Raw genomic sequence first — 21,501 nt, forward strand, 5'->3', positions numbered from 1 at the left:
TCTATCCTCATCATGGCGCTCTCCCTCTCATGGAATCTGAACCTGATGCCTTGTGATGCCTTTCTGATGAAGGGCCTAGGCCCGAAACATCAGCCTTCCTACTCCTCTGATGCTGCTTGGCCTGCTGTGTTCATCCAGCTCTGCACCTTGTTGCCTCAAGAGCAAAATGTGTTTACCTGCAGTAGAAACAGCATCGCGGGCGGGAATTGTGTCGGGATTACAATACTGAGGCAGCTCTCATCATTCTGCTTCCCCTCCTCCAATCCCACAAGCAAGCCCTACTGCCATGTCCTTCTGTTCTCTTTTCTTTCAATGTTTATCCAAATTGTTCTACCATGTAAGTCACTGCCTCCGGTCATACAATCCACTGCCTCAAATCTTCAATCTGCGTCCCATCATTCTGTCTCAACAGTCGCTGAGAACATCTATTCTGTCCCTTGCCTTCATGATTTTAAACGATCCTGTCAGTCCTCTTTTTTTATCTGCTCGAGTCTCGTGAAAAATGCATCACATTTTTCTGCCTTGCCTCATTTTCAGGCTTCCTCACTCTCGCCAGTAATCCTTAAGAACCAGAGATAAACATTCTCAATTACTTTGTCTGACTGAGATATTATTTGCTTTCACATTGACACAGGAACATTCGGAAATCTTCAGTATTTTTTAGGTTTTCCCAGTATTTCTAGATTGAGATTAAAAGGCATTTCCAATGCTAGGTGCTGCATCTGAATTCAGAACAGGTGTAATCTAACAGAATATTTCTTAAACACTGTGCCCTGTGACACTGACCCTTCAAATTTAGCTTGCCAAGTCTGAGAGACAGCAAACTGCTGAGGTTTTATTTTAAGATGCGCTGTTCGGTCAGGATTGGTTCAGAAATCTCACGTGAAGGATACTTAAACTTAGTGAAAAGTGGTATCTCATCTCTGTCAGTGTCGAGATCTCCATCGCTGTCTCTACTTGTCAAACTCTGTGTTGTGCAAGAGTTTGATCCTGTGGCAGATAATTGCGTTGGTTATTTATTGTAACATTGGCAACGTACAAGTAGCATCAGAAATAGCTCGCAGCAGTTTGAATGTTGATGTGGGGGTTAATCATCTCAGAAAAGGCCAGCATGGTCAAAGAGACAAACGGCACAGAAACAGGCCCTTTGGCCCAATTTGTCCATGCCGACCAGATTTCCTAAATTAATCTAATCCCACTTGGCCCATATCCCTCCAAACCCTTCTTATTCATGGACCCAACCAGATGCCTTTTAAATGTTGTAATTGTACCAGCCTCCACCACTTCCTCTGGCAGCTCCTTCCATAGATGCACCGCCCTTGCGTGAAAAATATTGCCCCTCAGGTCCCTTTTTATATCTTTCCCCTTGGAACTTTGAATCTCTACAGTGTGGAAGCAGGCCATTCAGCCCACTGAGTCCACACTGATCCTCCAGAAAACATCACACCCCATTCCTGTTACCCAGCATTTCCCATGGCTAATCCACCTAGTCTGCGCACCCCAGGACACGACAGACATCATCGGTCCACCTAACCTGAAGATCATTGGTCTTTCCCCTCTGAACGTAAACCTATGCCCCTCTAGTTTTGGGCTCCCGCTACCCTGAGAAAAAGACCTTGGATATTCACCCTATCCATGCCCCTCATGATTGTCACCCCTCAGGCTCTGACGCTCTAGGGAAAATAGTCCCAGCCTATTCAGCTTCTCCCTGTAGCTCAAACCCTCCAAACCTGGCAACATCCTTGTAAAAACCCTTCCAAGTTTCACAACATCTTTCCTACAGCAGGGAGAGCGCAAAACTGAACCACAGCCAGAACTGATAAATCTGCTATAACGTGTGTTCCAGCACAGATTGGCTGTAACGTGACTGACGAAGAGGGGGATCATTATTTCTCAAATGCGCACTTGTGTTGGCTGTAACGCGACTCCCTCAGTGTGCGGAGGAGTAGGCATTGGCATCACATGATCGTTTCCCAGGCTTTGTGGTGAATGCGTACGATGTTAGCGCCGAGATAGTGACTGTGCGGGCATCATGTGATCATTTCGCGGGCTTTGTCGTGAAGTGCTTTCTGTGTGAGGTACAATATAAACTCCTCCTCCATCAAGTCATCCTTTTCTTCAAGGGTAAAGCTTTAAATTTGCTTTTATCTCATGATTAAGTATGAATTAAACATTTATTCAAATTGTGCTATGCTTTGTGTTGGTTTTTGAGTAATTTTTAGGCGATTTTGAGTGAAATTTTTTGGTGGTCAACCCAAAACCCCACTTTTCCCAGTGGCCCCATTATTTCTACAAAGTTGCACAGGAAAGCAACTATCGTGTTGTTTCAGAACCAACTGCATGGTGCTGAGGAAGAAGAGACAGCTGATTTGCAAACTGCAACATTTCTAAAAGATCAGCACAGAGATGTATCATTCGAGTCAATGTCCCACAACTTGGGAACGGAGATTTAGCTCATTTCTGCCACCTACCTCTCAGCTCGTGGAATTGCTGTGTGCTATTCCTGCCGAGGCTGTGCCAGACATGTTCCACGCAGTGAGTTCCACTCGGGCTTTCATCCTCTGTGTCCAGGAACCTCGGCTCCTTAAGATAGGGACCATCAATCTGCAAAGCAAAGGAGAGAGCAAGACATAACACGACACCGGGCTGTGACAGGGCTCTTTGCTCACAGCTACACAAACTGGCCAAGGAAGTGGCAATGCTTACAGAAAGGTAGCAGGGATCATAAGATTGCACCAGTGACAATGGGAATTGCAGATGCTGGAGAATTCAAGATAACAAAGTGTGGAGCTAGATGAACACAGCAGGCCAAGCAGCATCTCAGGAGCACAAAAGCTGACGTTTCGGGCCTAGACCCTTCATCAGAGACCTCTCTGATGCTGCTTGGCCTGCTGCGTTCATCCAGCTCCACACTTTGTTATCATAAGATTGTACGTCTGCTAGACACTGAGATGTATGGCTAATCCTGCACTGCGTGGATTAGCAAACTCAAACACTTCATTGCACTCGAGAAGATTGCAAATGAGAATGTGACTGTATTATATTGCACACACACCAATGCGAAAATTAAATCACACTTTCATTAAAACAAAGTGCCCCAAGGCGACCTCCAGGAGTGTAACGGGAGAAGGTTTGACACTAAATCAGATAGAAAATTGAACAGTAAAGCACAGGGAAAGGAAACGGTGCAGTGCTGAACACAATGCTAAATTAAACTGATCGCTTCTGCCTGCCCCTGGTCCATATCCCTCCATTCCTTGCATATTCATGTGTTGATCTAAAAGTTGAGAGAGTTGGTTAGGCGGTGAAGTGGGAATTGCTAGAGCACGTGCGAAACTCGGCACCATAATTTTGAGTGAGGGATTGCGGAGCTGCTGAGAAAACAGGAAGGTCCTGGGGCCAGGGGACACCAAAGGGAACCCATTGCAGCAGACAGAGAGCAAGAGAGAGAAATGAAGCAATTACAAACTATTTCTGATGAAGGGTCTCGGCCCGAAACGTCAGCTTTCCTGCTGCTTGGCCTGCTGCGTTCATCCAGCTCTACAACTTGTTATCATGGATTCTCCAGCATCTGCAGTTCCTACTATCTCTGAAACAAATTAGTGTCTCCCTGCCACAGGACAGATCAGAATAAAAGCAGCTACATACTGGCCCAGCAGTCAGGCAGACAACAGAGAGGGGGTATTAGGGAGAAAACAAAATACGAACTTCAGAAACAATTTTCACAACCTCTGCATGCTGCAAAGTCATATAATTCCAGACGCCCTGCTATAGGGAGATGTTTTAAATTGGAAAGAGTGTAGGAAAGATTTACAAGGATGCTGCCGGGGACTGGAGGGGGTCAGTTATAGGGAGAAGCTAGACAGGCTGGGACTTTTTTTCCCTTGGAGCGTAGGAGGCTGAGGGGTGACCTTATAGAGGTTCATAAAACCATGAGGGGCATGGATAGGGTGGATAGTCAAGGTCTTTTCCCCAGGGTAGGGGAGCCCAAAACTAGAGGGGCATAGGTTAAAGGTGAGAGAGGAAAATATAACAGGGACCCAAGGGGAAACTTTTTCATGCAGAGGGTGGTGTGTGTACGGAATGAGCTGCCAGAGGAAGTGGTGGAGGTTGGTACAGTTACAACATTTAAAAGGCATCTGGACGGGGACATGCATAGGAAGGGTTTAGAGGGATATGGGCCAAATGCTGGCAAAGGGGCCGAGATTTATTGGGGAAACCTGGTCTGGATGAGTTGGACTGAATGGTCTGTTTCCCTGCTGGATGATTCTATGACTCGTTCACCGTCAATAAACTACTTTGTGAGGTGTTGACATCGTTGTAACATAGGAAGCACAAGGGCTAAATTTGTGAAATGCATGCTCCCACAGTCAGCAATGTGATGATAACCTGACAAATCTGCTTTCTGTGTCATTAACTGTGTAGATGAAAATCTTGACCAGGCCTCCAGGAGGAGCTCCCCTGCTTTTCAAAATAATGTTCAACAGTATTTGGTACCCGAACGAGAGGACCTTGGTTTAAAATGCTTTGGAAAGACAGTACCTCTGACAGCGCAGCACTCCCTCAGAACTGCACTGCGAGCCTGAAATTTTGTTTTCAAGCCCTGGAGTGAGATTTAGATGCTGTTACTGAGCCACAGCGGCAGAGCAGGATTTTATCGCTCAGGTTTTGTTTTAATTGTTGTCATTTCTGAGTAATATTGGGTTATTCAATTACACTCCTAACATGATCTAAGAGAATTATTGCACATTGTCAACGTGTGTCACCTCAGGATGAGGTGCTGAGACCATCACAGGTAGACAGGGAATGTACTGGAAGGAAGATGAGTGGGAATCTGGGATCGCAATGTCCCAGTTGGTCTCCGACAGCTGCTCAGAGGAATATTCCTGGAGGAATATGGCTGTATCTCCTGACTGACAAGGAGTCCTTGCAAGAAGCTTTGGAAACCACCTCTCTGGGCCTTTCCTTGAGTGTGGATCTCTCTGTAGCTGCTTCCCCGGGTGCAGCTGGCACCTCACCCATGAGGCCTGGGTTAAAATAAAATTACAGGCTGCGTTTGGTTGTCTGACACATGTTAACAGGTCCTCAGCCCTGTCTGGTTTGAGAACATTGTGCACTGACCAAAAGCAAACCATTTCCAAAAATGCTGCCCTGGTCAGATCTAATGAGAAAGACCCTGTTGTGATATTAACTTCCCTCATTGTCCTTGGGGGTTAAATTGAACCCTATGTTTCTTCACATGAATGGGTTCATCACTGCCCTTGTTCCAGCAGAACAATCACACATACCTGATCTTCATCTGAGGGCCTGATCCATCTGCGCCTCTTTGCCCTTGCTGGAAGAGAAAACAGGACAAGGTGTAAGATGGTGGCTTAGGGCATTGGCAAACAATAGGGTCAAGCCCTGTCCCAAAGGACAACACTGGGCACGCGGGTGCATTTACCAATGTCTGCCAGCCACAGCTCACGCTCTGTCATCTGGGGTGTTGCGTAAACTAGAATCGAGAGGGAGGTGAGGCCTAGTTTGGGCTGGCAGGCCTTGGCGGAGATTTTTCAATGGGGGGAGAGTTATGGCACAGACTAAAGGAGGCCACAATGCAGTGGCTGAGCCTTGCTGTGTGTGGTAGCTCAGGGGGAGGGGTACACAGTCAGGAAGACGCTACGAGCTGGGATAGAATCAGAGTCATACTGTATAGAAGATGCCCCTCAGCCCATCGAGTCTGCACTGACCCATCCATGCTAATCCCACTTTCCAGCATGTGGTCCATAGCCTTGAATATTATGATATTTCAGGTGCTCATCCAAGTACTTTTTAAATGCTAGGAGGTTGCCTGGCTCTCAGTCCATGCATTCCAGATTCCCAATGCCATCTGGGAGAAAAACGCTTCTTCCAATCCGCTCTGAACCTCCAGAGCTTCACATGGAGATTCTGCCATTTCGCCATATGCTCAGGGCTGGAGGGAGAAGCAGAGGAAGACAGGTGCGATCACGGCACATTTTGCAAATAAGAACAAGGATTTTGTATTAAATGCACCAAGGAAAATATTGCCATCTTTTCCAAAACGTTTGGTCAGAAGAAGTGACCTAGAGATATCTTTGTCCCTCTTAAATGATGTGGAGTACCTAGTCAGTGCTTTGTATCGATCAATGCAATAGGGGAGCCTCCTGAGATATCTGCCTCCAACCAGATGTTAGCAAAATTGTAGGAAGGCTGAGAGTTAATAGACAAAACCTTTCCCCATTGTTGTTCTTTGGATGATACCATGAGGTCTTTTATCTCCACCTGAGAGGGAAGACGGCATCTTAGCTTAATTTTTTTTTCCTTTATTTCATTCACAGGATGAGGGTGTCTCTGGTCAGGTGGCATTTATTGCCCCATCCCTAATTGGCCAGGGGGCAGTCGAGAGTCAACCACATTGCTGTGGGTCTGGAGTCACATGTAGGCTGGACCAGGTAATGGTGGCAGTTTCCTTCCCTAAAGGACATTAGTGAACCAGATGGGGATTTCCGACAATGGATTCATTAGCATTGACTCGATTCTTAATTCCAGATATTTTTTAGTGAATTCAGACTCCACCATCCGCTGTGGCGGGATTCGAACCTAGGTCCCCAGAACGTTATCTGCGTCTCTGGATTAACAGTCCAGTGATAATACCCCAAGGCCCCTCCACAGCGCCTCACTGTGTCACATTTGGAAAGAAAAACACAACCCCTCTGACAATACCACCTTCTCCCAGCACTCCACATGAAGTGTCAGCCAACACCGCATTTTCAAAACTTTGGAATGGTGGACCGAACACATAACCCTTGGTCTCACAGGCACAAATGCACAGTACAATGCTTCCTTCAAACATTTCCAGGCATAACGCAAAGTTGGTCAGATGCTCTGTTATTAGTGCTGTCATGTCTCATAGTGCAGCTCATAATCCAACATCTATTCTTGCCATGATGAAGACTCATTGACTTTTCACATGACATTAAAATAATCTGATAGCAAGAGTCTGGGTCAGAACAAGGACAGCACTAATTCTCATTGTGTTATTTGAGACTAATAGTCCAATATTTCTTCTGGGCTTGAAGGCAAACTGGAGTCTCTGCTTTTAAACAGTCTTTGTGCTGAATATTGAAAACAAATGGAGATGGTTACTAATTGGATTGCAGAAATCGGAGAACTAGATAGAGTTATGGAGAAGGAATCGCAAATGTTTCAACTTGCCTGCGTGCTGAATAAGACAGTGCTGACATTTTTAAAAACACAATGAGTCAGGATGTTATCTCCCAGCTATTCCTGTCTCGTCCATGGCTACCAGAAGTCGCAATCAGCTTTCAAGAGAACAGCTGATCTTGTTCAAGTCAGTTTCTGCATTCCCAACTCCCAGAGGTCCTCTTGAAGTGCGGTGGTAGTATCCTTACCCCTGGACCAGGAGACCTGGGTGCTAGTTCCACCTGCTCCAGAGATGAGCAATGACATCTCTGAACAGATAATAAAATGTGAGGCTGGATGAACACAGCAGGCCAAGCAGCATCTCAGGAGCACAAAAGCTGACGTTTCGAGCCTAGACCCTTCATCAGAGAATCTCTGATGAATCATCACCTCCGATGAAGGGTCTAGGCCCGAAACGTCAGCTTTTGTGCTCCTGAGATGCTGCTGGGCCTGCTGTGTTCATCCAGCCTCACATTTTATTATCTTGGAATTCTCCAGCATCTGCAGTTCCCATTATCTCTGATACATCTCTGAACAGGTTGATCAGGAAAAATAGGTTAAATGATTTTTAAAAATTACCAACTTGTTTCTACATTTATGCCTGGAATTAATAAGGTTTAGTTGACAAAATGATTTTAGTTTAAGTACCAAAACCTCTGATTTTACACTGGGGTGTGTGGGAGAGCTGTCAGCACTGAGCTAAATGCAGAGAGTTTCCTGACACATCCAATAATAGATAATACTGGGTCCGCCTGTTATAAAGCCCTGCAGAACTAATTACAAATCACTTTCAGGTATCAAATATACCCCTTACACTTCACCGTCAGGTCAAGGCGATGCAGTGTCAGTGATTTGTCAACTTTCATTTCAGGATGATGTCTGCTCAAGGTTATAACTGAACTGGCCAATTCTCAACCAGTTGGAGTGGATTGGGCCTATGGAGCATACTGTCCATTAGGGTGTGGGGCAGGTAGTGTGAGATTAATCCTATCAGTGACTACCAGTTAACTGGTACCTTGATCGACTGGGCCAATGGACCGAGGAATAGAAATAGAGTTTAATGCAGATAAATGTGAGCTGTTGTATTTTGATAAGGCAAACCAGGGCAGGACTTAGACAGTTAATGGTGGGGCCCTCGGCAGTGATGTCGAAAACACACACACACACACACACACACACACACACACACACACACACACACACACACACACACACACACACACACACAGTAACCAACACACAAAATACATGCACACGTCTACCGCCTTGACATTTCTCAGTTTAAACACTCACCATTGAGTCGACTTGCTCTGTTAATTTTTACTTGTTGGAAAGTCTAAAGACAAACAGAAGTTGGAGTGCTGATTAGTTATTTTGAGCATTTACACTTTTAAGTTACTTCATGGTAACCTAGAGTTGAACATCTACTTGGTTTCTTTAAAAATGAAATATATTTGACAGCACAGTAGCCATGTTAGTCAGCTGGTAATCTAGAGGCCTGGGATAATGTTCAAAAACAGGAACCACAGCTGAAAGAAATTAAAATTCAATCTCATCATAAGTCTGGCATCAGAGGTTTAAGGTGAAAAGGGAAAGATTGAAGGGGGATTTAAGGGGCACTTTTTCACACAGAGGGTGGTTGTGTGTGTGGAATGATCTGCCAGAGGAAGTGGTGGAGGCTGGCACAGTTACAACATTTAAAAGGCATCTGGATGTATATATGAATAGGAAGGGTTTAGAGGGATATGGACCAAATGCTGGCAAATGGGATTGGCTTAATTTAGGATATCTGGTTGGCACAGATGGGTTGGACCGAAGGCTCTGTTTCCATGCTGCACCTCTCTATGACTCCCTGACTCTATGAAAGACAATGAAACTATTGAATTGTTGTAAGGAACAGATTAGAAGTTGTTGTGGCAAAGAGGTAACGTCCTACCCCAGGGCCAGGAGAACCAGGTTCGATTCCACCCTGTGCTGGGAATGTGTCACAACATATAATAACAAGTACATTAAACTAAGTTAAAATTTGGCAATTTTGTCCTCCATGGGAGGAATTCTGCCATCATTATCCAGCCTGGCCTCCAGACCCACAGCAAAATCTTACCTCTGAAATTGTTGAGGAAGTCTCTTTGTTGTGTATCAATCAGCACTGTCTACTCTAGGGTCGTTATAGATGGGGAGTAAATGCTGGTTTTGTCAGCACAGTTCAGATCCCCAGAACAAATAATAGAAAAAGAAAGCTGCTCATCACTGATTTCTTTATTTCCTCCCTTCTTTATACAAAGGCTGTGTGCCATTTTATACAGCCCGATGAAGCAACCAAAGCTGGTGACACAGAGGTACTGGGCCACATAACTGGGTCAGTTGCTGTATTATTGTAGAATCCCTACAGTGCAGAAACAGGCCATTCAGCCCATTGAACATCCCAGGCAAGCCCGCCCTCTGAATTACCATGGCAAGTCCACCTAGCCTGCACATCCCCCTTGTCCCCACAAAGGCACAATGGGGCAATTTCCCCACAGCCAATCCACCCTACCCTGGGCATCTTCAGACTGTGGGAGAAAACCCACACAGACACAAGGAGAACATGCAAACCCCACACAGACAGTTGCCTGAGGGTGGAATTGAACCTCAGTCCCTGGCACTGTAAGGCAACAGTGCCAACCACTGAGCCACTGTGCCACCCATTAATAATGGGAAGTGTGCTTGCCACTCCATCATGAGACAGACAGGACAAAGGCAACCTTACACCAATAGCCAGGGGCCAATTGCACTTCTCACCTGTTGTCTTTCTAAATGGTGGCCCTCACCTGTGGAGATTGGTGAGGCACTGGGCGACATCACTTCTTCCTTAATGGGAGGAGACTGAAGAAACAGAAGTTGTATTAGTACAGCAGGCAGCAAAGCCAATGGACTCACACTCTATGTTTCATGGTTAGGAAAACCAGAGAGGGTTCAGATTTGTAATCGCTCAAGGTTTTTCCAGTAACCAGTCACACGTCAATGAGGAGCAACACACAGAAGATTTTACTCATAAACTGGGCCTGTGTATCCCCAGAACCTTGCATCTATCAGCTTCAACTCATGACTCCACTTGTTCACTATGTATCCGCGTTGTCCTCAGATTCCCTCCCTTCCAATTCTGCTCCGGATGGATCACAGGTATTAGACTCACCCAGAGTCTACCCACCTCCAGTGCACTCCATTCTAAAGTTCTTCATCTCTTGCCTTACACTATTTAACCTCTGGTCCCTCCCCAAAGTAAATCCCTTATCCCATCCTAACACCGCTTTCCAGTTTATTCTACCCGGGAAAAGATGTCAATCCCAGGGATAAGATGCCCATAAGGAATATCACCAACTTTTACAGAGGCACTATAGGAAACATTCTATCCAGGGGCATAATGGCCTGGTACGGCAACTGCTGAGACCAGGGCTGTAAGAAACTACAGAAGGTTGTGTGCAGAGACCAGATCATTGTACAAGCCAACCCCCCATCCATGGGCTCCATCTACACTACTCATTGCTGAGGAAAGGCAGCCAACATCATCAAAGACCCCTGGTAATATCAGAAGCTTGAACACACGCATCAACAGGTTCAAGAACTGTTTCCTTCTCACTGCTATTGGACGGCTGAATGGACCTCTCTGATTTCAAATCTAATGTTGATCTTGCTTTTGTGCACCTCCTGTGCAGCTGTAAACTTGTATTCCTTGCTCTATCTAAGCTCCCTATGACCTGTATGTCCTTGTATAGTATGATCTGCCTGCACTCCTCGCAAAACAAAACTTGGCACTGTACTTAGGTACGTGTGGCAGCAATAAATCGAACTGAAATCAATGGACATATGGTGGGGTTGACTTCAAAATATTCCAAGTAAAAACCAAAAGAACTGCGGATGCTGTAAATCATGAACAAAAACGGAAGTTTCTGGAAAAGCTCAGCACACCTGGTAGCATCTGTGAAGAAGAAAACAGAGTTAACATTTTGAGTCCTATGACCCTGCTGAGCTTATCCAGCAACTTTGTTTCTGTTCAAAATATTCCATTTTGGCTTTTCTTCTGCAGTTTGTGACTCCAGTGAACTCTAGGCAGTCTTGGTTTTTAAAATAATTCCTTCATGGAATGTGGACATTGCTGGTTGGGCCAGAATTGAGTGGCTATTCCTGGACAGCTAGCCTGATCTTTAGCCCACTCTTTGTATGTCTTCGAATCATCCCCTTCCCATCCTCTGCTGATGCATAAACTGGCTCCATCTCTCGCATATTCCTGTTCTGACCAAGGGTCGTTGTCCAGCTGTGTTAACTCTGTCTTTCTCTCTCACCAGATGCTGTCAGGCTTGTTAGCTGGGTTCATCTTTCAAATGTTCAGTATTTGTAGCAGTTCACTGCTGCGCTGTCCAGGCTCCATATGGAGCCAATTGGCCTAAAGTCCAACCCAACTTTACATCCAGTTGGGGCAATACTGTTAGCCATTAGAATAGCAGCAGAGGCTAGTATTCAGGAGACAGTGCCTATTGGACGATGATGTGGCTTTAAGAGGGGTATTTTATCATGGGTTATTTTAACAGAGTGTTTGGACAAGAGGCACCAAGCAGTCTGTGGTAACATAAACACCTTGTGAGGCGTTGGGTTTTTAAGCTAGAACAATAGAAGCAGCCTGGCTGGGTGTTGCCAGCTCTCAAAGACCAGGATTTCTAGATTTTCTTTAAACTTTTAGATTCAGCAGAAGCTGCTGGAGACTCAAAGAAGTGGAACATTTTTTTCTCCCCTTCCTCTCTCTCAGTTACAGGTATATCCTGTGAGAAAATCTGATTTCTGAATTTGCCGTTTTGCCCAAGGGGTATGTTTATGGGAAGATACTATATTGGAACAGTTAATGAGTAATAGTTACTGCATCTATTATTCTGTTTAGTTTTTCAATAGAATTAAACTATTCTAAATCCCTCTTTCTTGGGTTGTATTTTAACTACAGTGTTTCAGTAAATTGTGTTTTGCTTAACGTCGAATAGTTTGACCAATCAAACTGCATCTGAAACACAGCAAATAACATTTGTCTTTAACATAAGGAAAAGTTACAGTCTAGTCTACTTCTTAAAGTATTTTGAGGGGGTCTAGTCTGCTCCATGGCAGTATCACTCCCTTTGGAAAATCTTATTGTTTTCAGCAATGGCTAGAGACAGCAGAAACCAGAATACTGTAGAAAAGAGAAACACGCTTCCAAATCTCTGCCAATATTGCTTTCTCTTGGCAATATTTGCGTTGTGTATTGCCAGGCAATGATTAGGAAGTGGAATATAGACAGGCTTTACTCTACCAGCTATCCCTTGCTGGGCCAGCTGTGTGACATTGAAGCAAACAACATACAGCACAGTTCAAAGAGTAATGATATACTGAGAGCTCCATTCCTTGAGGACATGAGAGAGATGAGCTGCTAATGACCTGCATTGGTTGGAGTGACACACTGTCTTTCGGCTGTTTCTCCTTGGAGCTGAAAGGAACAAACTCATGTTAGTAAAAAGCCAAAAAAACCATGGATACTGTAAATCAAGAACGAAAAGCAGAAGCTTCTGGAAAAGCTCAGCAGGCCTGGCAGCATCTGTGAAGAAAAAAAATCAGAGTTAACGTTTTGGGTCCGGTGACGCTTCCTCAGTTCTGAGAAAGGGTTACCAGACCTGAAACATTAACTCTGTTTTGTTTTCTTTACAGATGCTGCCAGACCTGCTGAGCTTTTCCAGCAACCTCTGTTTTTTGAAGCTCATATTCGTGATAGCCAGTTTTAATAAGGCATGAGCAAAGCTTACGGTGGGTTTGCAGGATCAGATGGAGAATTAGGCACACTGCCAGGTGATGGTGAGAAAGGGGAAGATGAGACATGGTGAGACCAAGAGAAATTGTGAAAATGGGGAGGTGAGGTTGAGGGAGATGGTGAGAAGGGGGATGTGAGCTTGAGGGAGATGGTGAGAAAGGGGAGAGGTAAGATAGAGGGAGATGGTGACAATGGGGAGGTGAGATTGAGGGAGAATGTGGGAAAGGGGAGCAGTCAGACTGAGGGAGATGGTGAGAATGGGGAGGTGAGATTGAGGGAGATGGTGAGAAGGGGAAGGTGAGAGTGAGGGAGGTGGTGAGAAGGGGGAGACCAGACTGAGGCTGATGGTGAGAAAGGGGGAGTGAGATTGATGGAGATGGTGAGAATGGGGAGGTCAGACTGAGGGAGTTGGTGAGAAGGGAGAGGTGAGAGTGAGGAAGATGGTGAGAAAGGGTAGCGGTCAGACTGAGGGAGATGGTGAGAAGGGGGAGATGTGAGTGAGGGAGATGGTGAGAAGTGGGAGGTGAGAGTGAGAGAGATGATGAGAAAGGGGAGGTGCGAGTGAGGGAGATGGTGAAAAGGGGGAGGTGTGAGTGAGGGAGATGGTGAGAAGGGGAGGTTTGAGTGAGGGAGATGGTGAGAATGGGGAGGTGAGATTGAGAGAGATGGCGAGAAAGGGGAGGGGTCAGACTGACGGAAATGGTGAGAAGGGGGAGGTGAGATTGAGGGAGATGGTGAGAAGGGGGAGGTGAGAGTGAGGGAGATGCTGAGAAGGGGGAGGTGAGAGTGAGGGAGATGCTGAGAAGGGGAAGGTGAGATTGAGGGAGATGGTGAAAGGGGGAGGTGAGAGTGAGGGAGATGGTGAGAAGGGGGCGGTGAGAGTGAGGGAGATGGTGAGAAGGGGAGGTGAGAGTAAGGGAGATGGTGAGAAGGGGGAGGTGAGTGAGGGAGATGGTGTGAAGGGGGAGGTGAGAGTGAGGGAGATACTGAGAAGGGGGAGGTGAGACTGAGGGAGATGGTGAGAAGGGGGAGGTGAGAGTGAGGGAGATGGTGAGAAGGGGGAGGTGAGAGTGAGGGAGATGGTGAGAAGGGGAGGTGAGAGTAAGGGAGATGGTGAGAAGGGGGAGGCGAGACTGAGGGAGATGCTGAGAAGGGGGAGATGCGAGTGCAGGAGATGGTGAGAAGGGGGAGGTGAGTGTGAGGGAGGTGGTGAGAAGGGGGAGGCAAGACTGAGGGAGATGGTGAGAAGGGGGCAGTCAGAGTGAGGGAGATGGTGAGAAGGGGGAGGTGAGAGTGAGGGAGATGCTGAGAAGGGGGAGGTGAGATTGAGGGAGATGGTGAGAAGGGGGAGGTGAGAGTGAGGGAGATGGTGAGAAGGGGGAGGTGAGAGTGAGGGAGATGCTGAGAAGGGGGAGGTGAAAGTGAGAGAGATGCTGAGAAGGGGGAGGTGAGATTGATGGAGATGGTGAGAAGGGGGAGGTGAGAGTGAGGGAGATGGTGAGAAGGGGGAGGTGGGAGTGAGGGAGATGCTGCGAAGGGGGCAGTAAGAGTGAGGGAGATGGTGAGAAGGGGGCAGTGAGAGTGAGGGAGATGGTGAGAAGAGGGAGGTGAGACTGAGGGAGATGCTGAGATGGGGGATGAGAGTGAAAGTTGTTTGCTTTAGGTTTGTGAAGACACAGGAGGGATGAGCAAATGGAAGAACCAATAGGGAAGCTGCTATGAAAAACCCTGCAATCCCCGAGCTCAGACCTGGCGCTGACCACAGTTAGTCTCTCCAATTCATGCTGTAGGTGTTGCTGCAGATCTCCTCGTTTTAACTCCTCCTCACACAGAGGGCACCTCAGAAAAATGGAGCAGTTGTGTGTGGTCTTCGCATCTACAAGAAAGATAATCAAACAGCCATCAAACAGTGAGCCCTGTTTTCCCACCAACCCTGAGTGATATCAGTTCGCCCCAGCTTCAGCCCTCTGTCCTCAGGATTAGCACATTCTGGCTTACGTTTCAGTCCACCCTGATCTTTGCTGCAATGTCCAGGGAGAACAACATTTTCCACTGAGAGAGAGACGCTAAACTCAGCAAGCACCTACCTGTTCAAACAGTAAGCATCATTGCGTAATTCTCAAGGTGAAAGGCAAGTTGTTCTTGTGTTGGAAGAAGGAGGTTTGTGAATCTGCACAGATGTGATTCAGTAGGATAGCAGCTTCATCATCAACGGAACCAAATGAAACAATAATTCTCAGCTCTGTCCCAATTTGATTCCTCCTTCTCTCTGATTGTCTCTCAGCGTCTTGTTGAGACCCAGGGCGGTGGCACTAACTACCTTCCTGTACCATGCCCAACTGACTGTGCTTCCCATTTGAGTGTAGATTGCATCCTGACAAAATCCTGATGTACACATTCCCACATTCCCAAGAGCTACTGGGAGATTTCATCCTTTCCCATCTCCATTCCCCAGTAGATTCTTTTCTTGTCACATTCTGTTCGGGATTAAATCGCACAGCCCACTGTCCCTCCAACTCCCACACCTCTTCACTACCACCGCCTCTCTGTACCTGGCTGTATATTACTGCCAGGAATTAGTTCTGACTCTGCCATACCCTCTGCCCTTCACCATATTGGACCCAACCCTCACTGGAGCACTGATCACCCAGAGATCGCCCAGCGATCACCCACTGATCACCCACTGATCACCCACAGATTACCCACTGACCACCCAGTGATCACCCACCGATCGCCCACTTATCACTCAGTGATTGCCTACTGATCGCCCACTGATTACTCACTGATTGCCCTCTGATCACCCCGTGATCACCCACTGGTCGCCGGATCACCCACTGATCACCCACTGCCCAGAATGATGCCAGCCATTCATTCCTGTTTTTCTTTCTCTCTCTACCATCGACAGTCAGCATCCATCACTTGCCATCCTCTAGCCATCCTCGCTTAGCCATTGACCATGATTCATCATTGCCAACTACTGTCCATGAAGCATCATGCACTTAGGTACCATTCACCATCCATCACCTATTACACACCAACCATCATCTGGCACTCTGCAGTAACCCTAGAGCCACAAAGCTGTGAGCAGCTCACAGAGCTATCTTATGCGGCATGGGAACAAAATATTACATTGCACCCAGAACATCAATGCTCCTGTTCCTCTTGTCCCAGCCTCCCTCTGTCATGGTGCAGCCACCAGTGCTGGGTGATATCTGAATGCCTAGCACAAGCTGCCCACTCTGTAAAACAGTCGGGACAACAGGGGCCGGGTTTGGAGAGGCTCCCAGATGGTGGGGAGTTGGGGTGACTTTTCCATTCGCCCAGGGCAGAGAAGGGGCCAGACAAATCCAAACCACTGCTCTAAGGAGGCTACAGATGGCTCACTGCCTCCGACTTCTGTGATTCGGAAAATGGCAAACGGTGAAGGAAAAGCTGCTGCCAGGATGTTGGCTCCCTGCTCCAAGGCGATGCGGGGCCTGTTATAGTCCGATGATGGAGCAGCAACATGACAGTGTCATCTTTCAGCATTGGGACCGTGTCCTGGAGTCCACTTTCTTTCCCTCCCCTCTCTGTAGCACGGTGGCTCAGTGGTTAACACTGCTGCCTCACATCACCAAGGGCCCAGGGTCAATTCCAGCCTCAGGTGACGGTCTGTGTGGAGTTTGCACGTTCTCCCCTGTGCTCCAGATTCCTCTCACTGCTCAAAGATGTGCAGGCCAGGGGGGTTGGCTGTGCTAAATTGCCCCATAGTGTCCAGGGCTGCATAGGTTAGGGTGAATTGGCTGCGCTTAAAGTGCGCAGGTTAGATGGATTAGCCATGGAAATGCAGGGATGGGATGGGTCAGGGTGCGATGCTCTTCAGAGGGCTAGTGTGAATTTGGTGGGCCGAATGGCCAGCTTCCCTATAGGGTTTCTATTGTCATTGCTTACGGCTCTGCAGAGGCTACAATTCACTGTTTGATGATCTGTTGGGAGCATCTGTTCGCACAAGCAAAGTGTCAATCCACTCAGTGGCCGAGGGCCCACATCCGGAGCTCCTGGGAAAAGGCAGTCCTGAATGATTATCACCTCACTGTCCACACAATGGCCTGCATGGGCTGAGACAGTGGCCTTGCCTTTGCAGTTGGAGGGGGTTGGGGGACGGTTTCTGGTGTTTACACCATCAGACACCAGTGGTGGGGTAGGATAATGCAAACTGTTTTGTTGACATTTGACGTCAGGAGTCAGCACTGAATATTTATCTGTTGACATTAACTTTTCCATCTGCACGATGCCCCCTTGTTAACCCTTACATGGTGTTACATGGTGAGATTTCAGAATTAAGGGGAGCATAGTCTGAGAGTTAGAGCCAGACCATTCAGGAGAGATGTTAGGAAGCACTTCTACACACAAAGGGGTTGTAGAGGTTTCAAACTCTCTTCCAAAAACGGTACTGGATGCTAGATCAGCTGTTACTTTTTAATCTAAGATAGATACATATTTGTTAAGTGTAGGTATTAACGGATCTGGGCCAAAGGCAGGTAGATGGAGTTTGGCCACAGATCACGCACAGTCTGGAGGGACTGAATAGCCTCCTCCTGTTGCTACGTCACCACTTATCCCAGCTCCCTCTCTACACATCTGTTTCAAGGACTGTGGGTCTTGTTCAATGGGTCTTCCCTCAGCCCTGGTCACTGTGATATTCAGTGCAGCGACCAGTTCAGCTTCTGGGATTGGTCAAATCAGCCAATATACCATTTCAAGCATCCAGGCCATTTAGAGCTCGTGTAGATGTCGAGGTGACTGTGAACAACTTTGCCCTCTTGTCGATCCTCTAGCCCTATCCTCAGAAGTGCACTACTTTGCTACATCCAACAACAACTTACATTTATGTGGTGCCTTGAATGGAAAAATAAAATGTCTCTTAGAGTCTTCACAGAGCCAGAGAAAGTAGACGTTCAGAGAGGCGACGATTAATATGCTCAACCAGGTAAGTTTATGGGAGAGAAGGATGGAAGAGGTCAAAGTCAGGGAGGCATAAGGAGGAGAAATTAGAGGAATGCAGAGATTGTGGAAAATTGCAGCGTTTGAGAAGATTACAGGCACAACATCAGTGTGGAGAGGATTTGAAAACACCAATGAAAGCTTTGTTTTTGGGGCTCGTGGGGACAGATCATGCCAGTCATATTGCTATGGGATGCGGAGGTGCAGTCCTGAGTAACACTGAAACAGCACAGCGTCCAAGCCAGTCACACCCTTCCAACCCTTTCTGATGTGTACAACTTGGCTTCATCCCTCTGTGCTACCGACTTTAATCTGAAATTTCTTTCTCAGGGCGTGGAAGTAGCAAATCCTCCTTCTGAAGATACAATGTAAAGATTCACAGTGAAAGAGGGCAGCAATCAGTGTTTGACATGTGAAAGGCGAAGGTGTCATCTCCACCAGTGCTCACAGACCAGCATCTGAACAGAAACAATAGAAAATGGGGCTGGACGTGCCCCCTCACAGCTCAGTAAAGGCAACACCCCAATCAATCACTTACAGACTGTACCTCTTTGTAAATGCCCCACAGGAGAGCAGGGAACACTCATTCATACTTATGCCCACCCCTCTGCTGTAGTGATTAGAATAAGGTCAGCTAGGAATAGGAGAGCCCTGATTGGGGCGGTTAACCAGGTCCAATCAGGGAGCCCTGGCTGACAGATATAAACAGGAGGGTCAGACATCCTGCTCACTCTGACAGCTGGCTCTGAGGGATCTGGATCAGTGTCAAGGACTCTCCACATGTAAATAAAGGGTAACTTGGTGACAGGATACTGGCCTCTTGTGGAGTTATTTCAGTGGCGATGAGAGAAAACCAGGCTTCTGAAAGAATTCACATGCAACAGTTATCTGAGAGTTGGGGCAAACATTTCTGGCATCTGCTGTTATTTGAGAAGCTTGACTCATTCAATCCTGCTATCAATGGCTGAGCCTGGTATGTGGAAAGGATGTGTTATTTTATCTGGGCAAATGAATATTGGGGCCAATGAAAAGCAACAAATCTCTTGACTGCTTGTGGAGCCACAGTTTTTTTGGTTATTAGGAGTCTGTCTTTCCCTGTGGCAGCAGATACTAAAACCTTTCAAGAGTTGACAGATTTATTTAAGGAATATTATAACCCCAAGCCCCGTCCAATTCTGAGATGCTGTCCCAATTCAAGAGCAATGGGAATCTGTAAGGGGATTTTTGACGAGGTTAAAACAACTGGCTGAGTCATGTGACTTTGGTTTAACCCTTAATGAAATGCTGAGTGACCAAAATATCCAGTCGTTGCAAAACTGAAACACCTGGAGGCGATGGGGGAACTAAAACTGTTTTGGACCCAGAGAGACCAGATCACAGTAGAGGATGACATGTTCTTGTGGGGAGCAAAAGTGATTGTCCTGAGCAAAGGTTGCTGCCAGATACTGGCTGAACTCGACCAAGGTCATCCAGGGGTTTTCAAAATGAAGATGTTGGCAAGACGTTATGTCTGGTGGCCAGAATTAGATGCAGACATAGCTGTGTTGATGGGGCATTGCCCAGAGTGCCAACAAGGACAAAAACTACCACAAACAGCTCCCCCACATTTGTGGGAATAGCCCAGTAAACCTTAGACTCAGCTACATGTTGACTATGCAGATCCTTTTATGAACTCAATGTTTTTAGTCATTTTGGATGCACCCTCAAAGTGATTGGACATGCATAGCGCTCATTGTCTAACACAGGGAGGATGTTAGAATAATTGTGCACATGTTTGGCAACACACAGGCTTCCTGCCAGTGTTGATCACAGATAATGGAGCATCATTCATCAGCAGGGAATGCAAGCATTTCTTAAAGTCGAATTGGATTCGACATATAAAGGACAGCTCCACCATCCATCATCTAATGGTCTGGCAGAAAAAGCAGTTCAAACTTTGAAGTCAGGCTTAAAGGACCAGCCTACAGCTTCACTAGATACTTAACCGTCCTAGTTCTAATTTGATTATCAGACCTCCTCCTCAGGCAGCCACAGAGACAGCTCCAGAGCAGTTGTTCATGGGGAGAAGACTGCACCAGGTTAAACTTTATCCCTTCGTCCCTTTCAACTGGCTTCAATAAAGTCATAGAGTTGTAGAGTATGGAAACAGACCCCTCAGTTCATCTGATCCATGCTGATTAAATATCCCAAATTAACACAGTCCATTTGCCCGCATTTGGCCCATTTCCCTCTAAACCCTTTCTATTCTTATACTCATCCAGATGAACTTTAAAAGTAATTGTGCCAGCCTCCACCACCTCCTCTGGCAGCTTGTTCCATGCATGCACCACACTCTGCGTGAAAAAGTTGCCCCTCAGGTCCCTTTTAAGCCTTTCCCCTCTCACCTTAAACTTATCTACTGTAGCTTTGGACTCCCCTACCCTTGGAAAAAGATGTTGGCAATACACCCTGTCCATGCCCCACATGATTTTATAAACCTCTATAAGGTCACCCTCCAATGCTCCGGGGAAAATAGCCCCAGCCCATTCAGCCTCTCCCTGTAGCTCAACCCATCCAACCCTGGTGACATCCTTACAAACATCAAATGCTGGGGGTCACAGCAGGTCAGACAGCATCCGTGGAGAGAGAGAGCAAGCCAATGTTTCTGATGAAAAGTCATCTGTACTTAAAACGTTCGCTTGCTCTCTCTCTCCACGGATGCTGTCTGACCCACTGTGATCTCCAGTATTTGTTGTTATCAGTACAGATTCCAGCATCTGCAGTAATTTGCTCCTACGTCTTCTCTGCGTCCTTTCAAATTTAACACAGACCAGATGGAGGAAATCCAGCCCACATTCCCACTCCTGTGGGCCTTGACTGGTGATGCCCATCACAGCCGCATAGTCTGTTGACAGGCACCAATAAGTCAGTGTGAGCATGTGGTCCCGCTGTGGTACGCAGCATCAGAAGGTGGTAAGAGGCCTGACAGAGGATCATGTTTCTGTTTGTTTCTGTGGTGATGCTGTTAAGTTGTCTGCCCTTGTTTGGTTTTGCTTTAAAGTCAAATTTAAAAGAATGCTGACAATGGGTCGATTTGACAGCAGCTGGGCCTGCTTTCTTTCCCTTTTCAAGGAAAAAAAAGCACCAAAATCTTGACAATTCCCCACCTCCAACCCTGCAAGTATCTGTTTCATTGGGTCTGTGTGCGAGTTTGTTAAATCGATCAACCCATCTGCTATTAAGCCCCTGGAATCTCCACAGGAGAGAAAGGGACTTGGAAAGGTTTCAGAGAGACAGCTGGTTGCATTACAATAACACTATTTGAAAGGATTGCCTTCAATAAGCCACCAGAACCTCTTTCAATTGTTCGTTTGCCTTTGAATGGCCTCAATTAGTCACAGATCATTGACTTCTGCTTAGAGACATGTTAAACCTGTACTATATATGGCCTGAATTTAATCACACTGGATTGCTCCTACCCCACACACAGTTTAACTGTTCCAGTGCCATCCTTTCCAGGCTCAAGTAAT

General features: G+C 46.6%; 1 protein-coding gene across 2 annotated transcripts in view; it reads right to left on the reverse strand.

The window, feature by feature from the left end:
• Window positions 1-21,501, reverse strand: part of LOC125447552 (E3 ubiquitin-protein ligase RNF220-like) — a 106,053-nt gene that overhangs the window by 64,315 nt on the left and 20,237 nt on the right. For both annotated transcript variants that reach the window (XM_048522026.2, XM_048522027.2), the window contains exons 3-9: window positions 14,759-14,885; window positions 12,643-12,691; window positions 9,985-10,068; window positions 8,497-8,539; window positions 5,289-5,335; window positions 2,472-2,604; window positions 894-990 (exon numbers count right to left, since the gene is read on the reverse strand). In XM_048522026.2, the coding sequence (XP_048377983.1) occupies window positions 894-990; window positions 2,472-2,604; window positions 5,289-5,335; window positions 8,497-8,539; window positions 9,985-10,068; window positions 12,643-12,691; window positions 14,759-14,885 (580 nt within the window). The remainder of the gene's footprint in view (window positions 1-893; window positions 991-2,471; window positions 2,605-5,288; window positions 5,336-8,496; window positions 8,540-9,984; window positions 10,069-12,642; window positions 12,692-14,758; window positions 14,886-21,501) is intronic.

Source organism: Stegostoma tigrinum, chromosome 35 (genome assembly GCF_030684315.1).
Source record: "Stegostoma tigrinum isolate sSteTig4 chromosome 35, sSteTig4.hap1, whole genome shotgun sequence".
Lineage (NCBI taxonomy): Eukaryota > Metazoa > Chordata > Chondrichthyes > Orectolobiformes > Stegostomatidae > Stegostoma > Stegostoma tigrinum.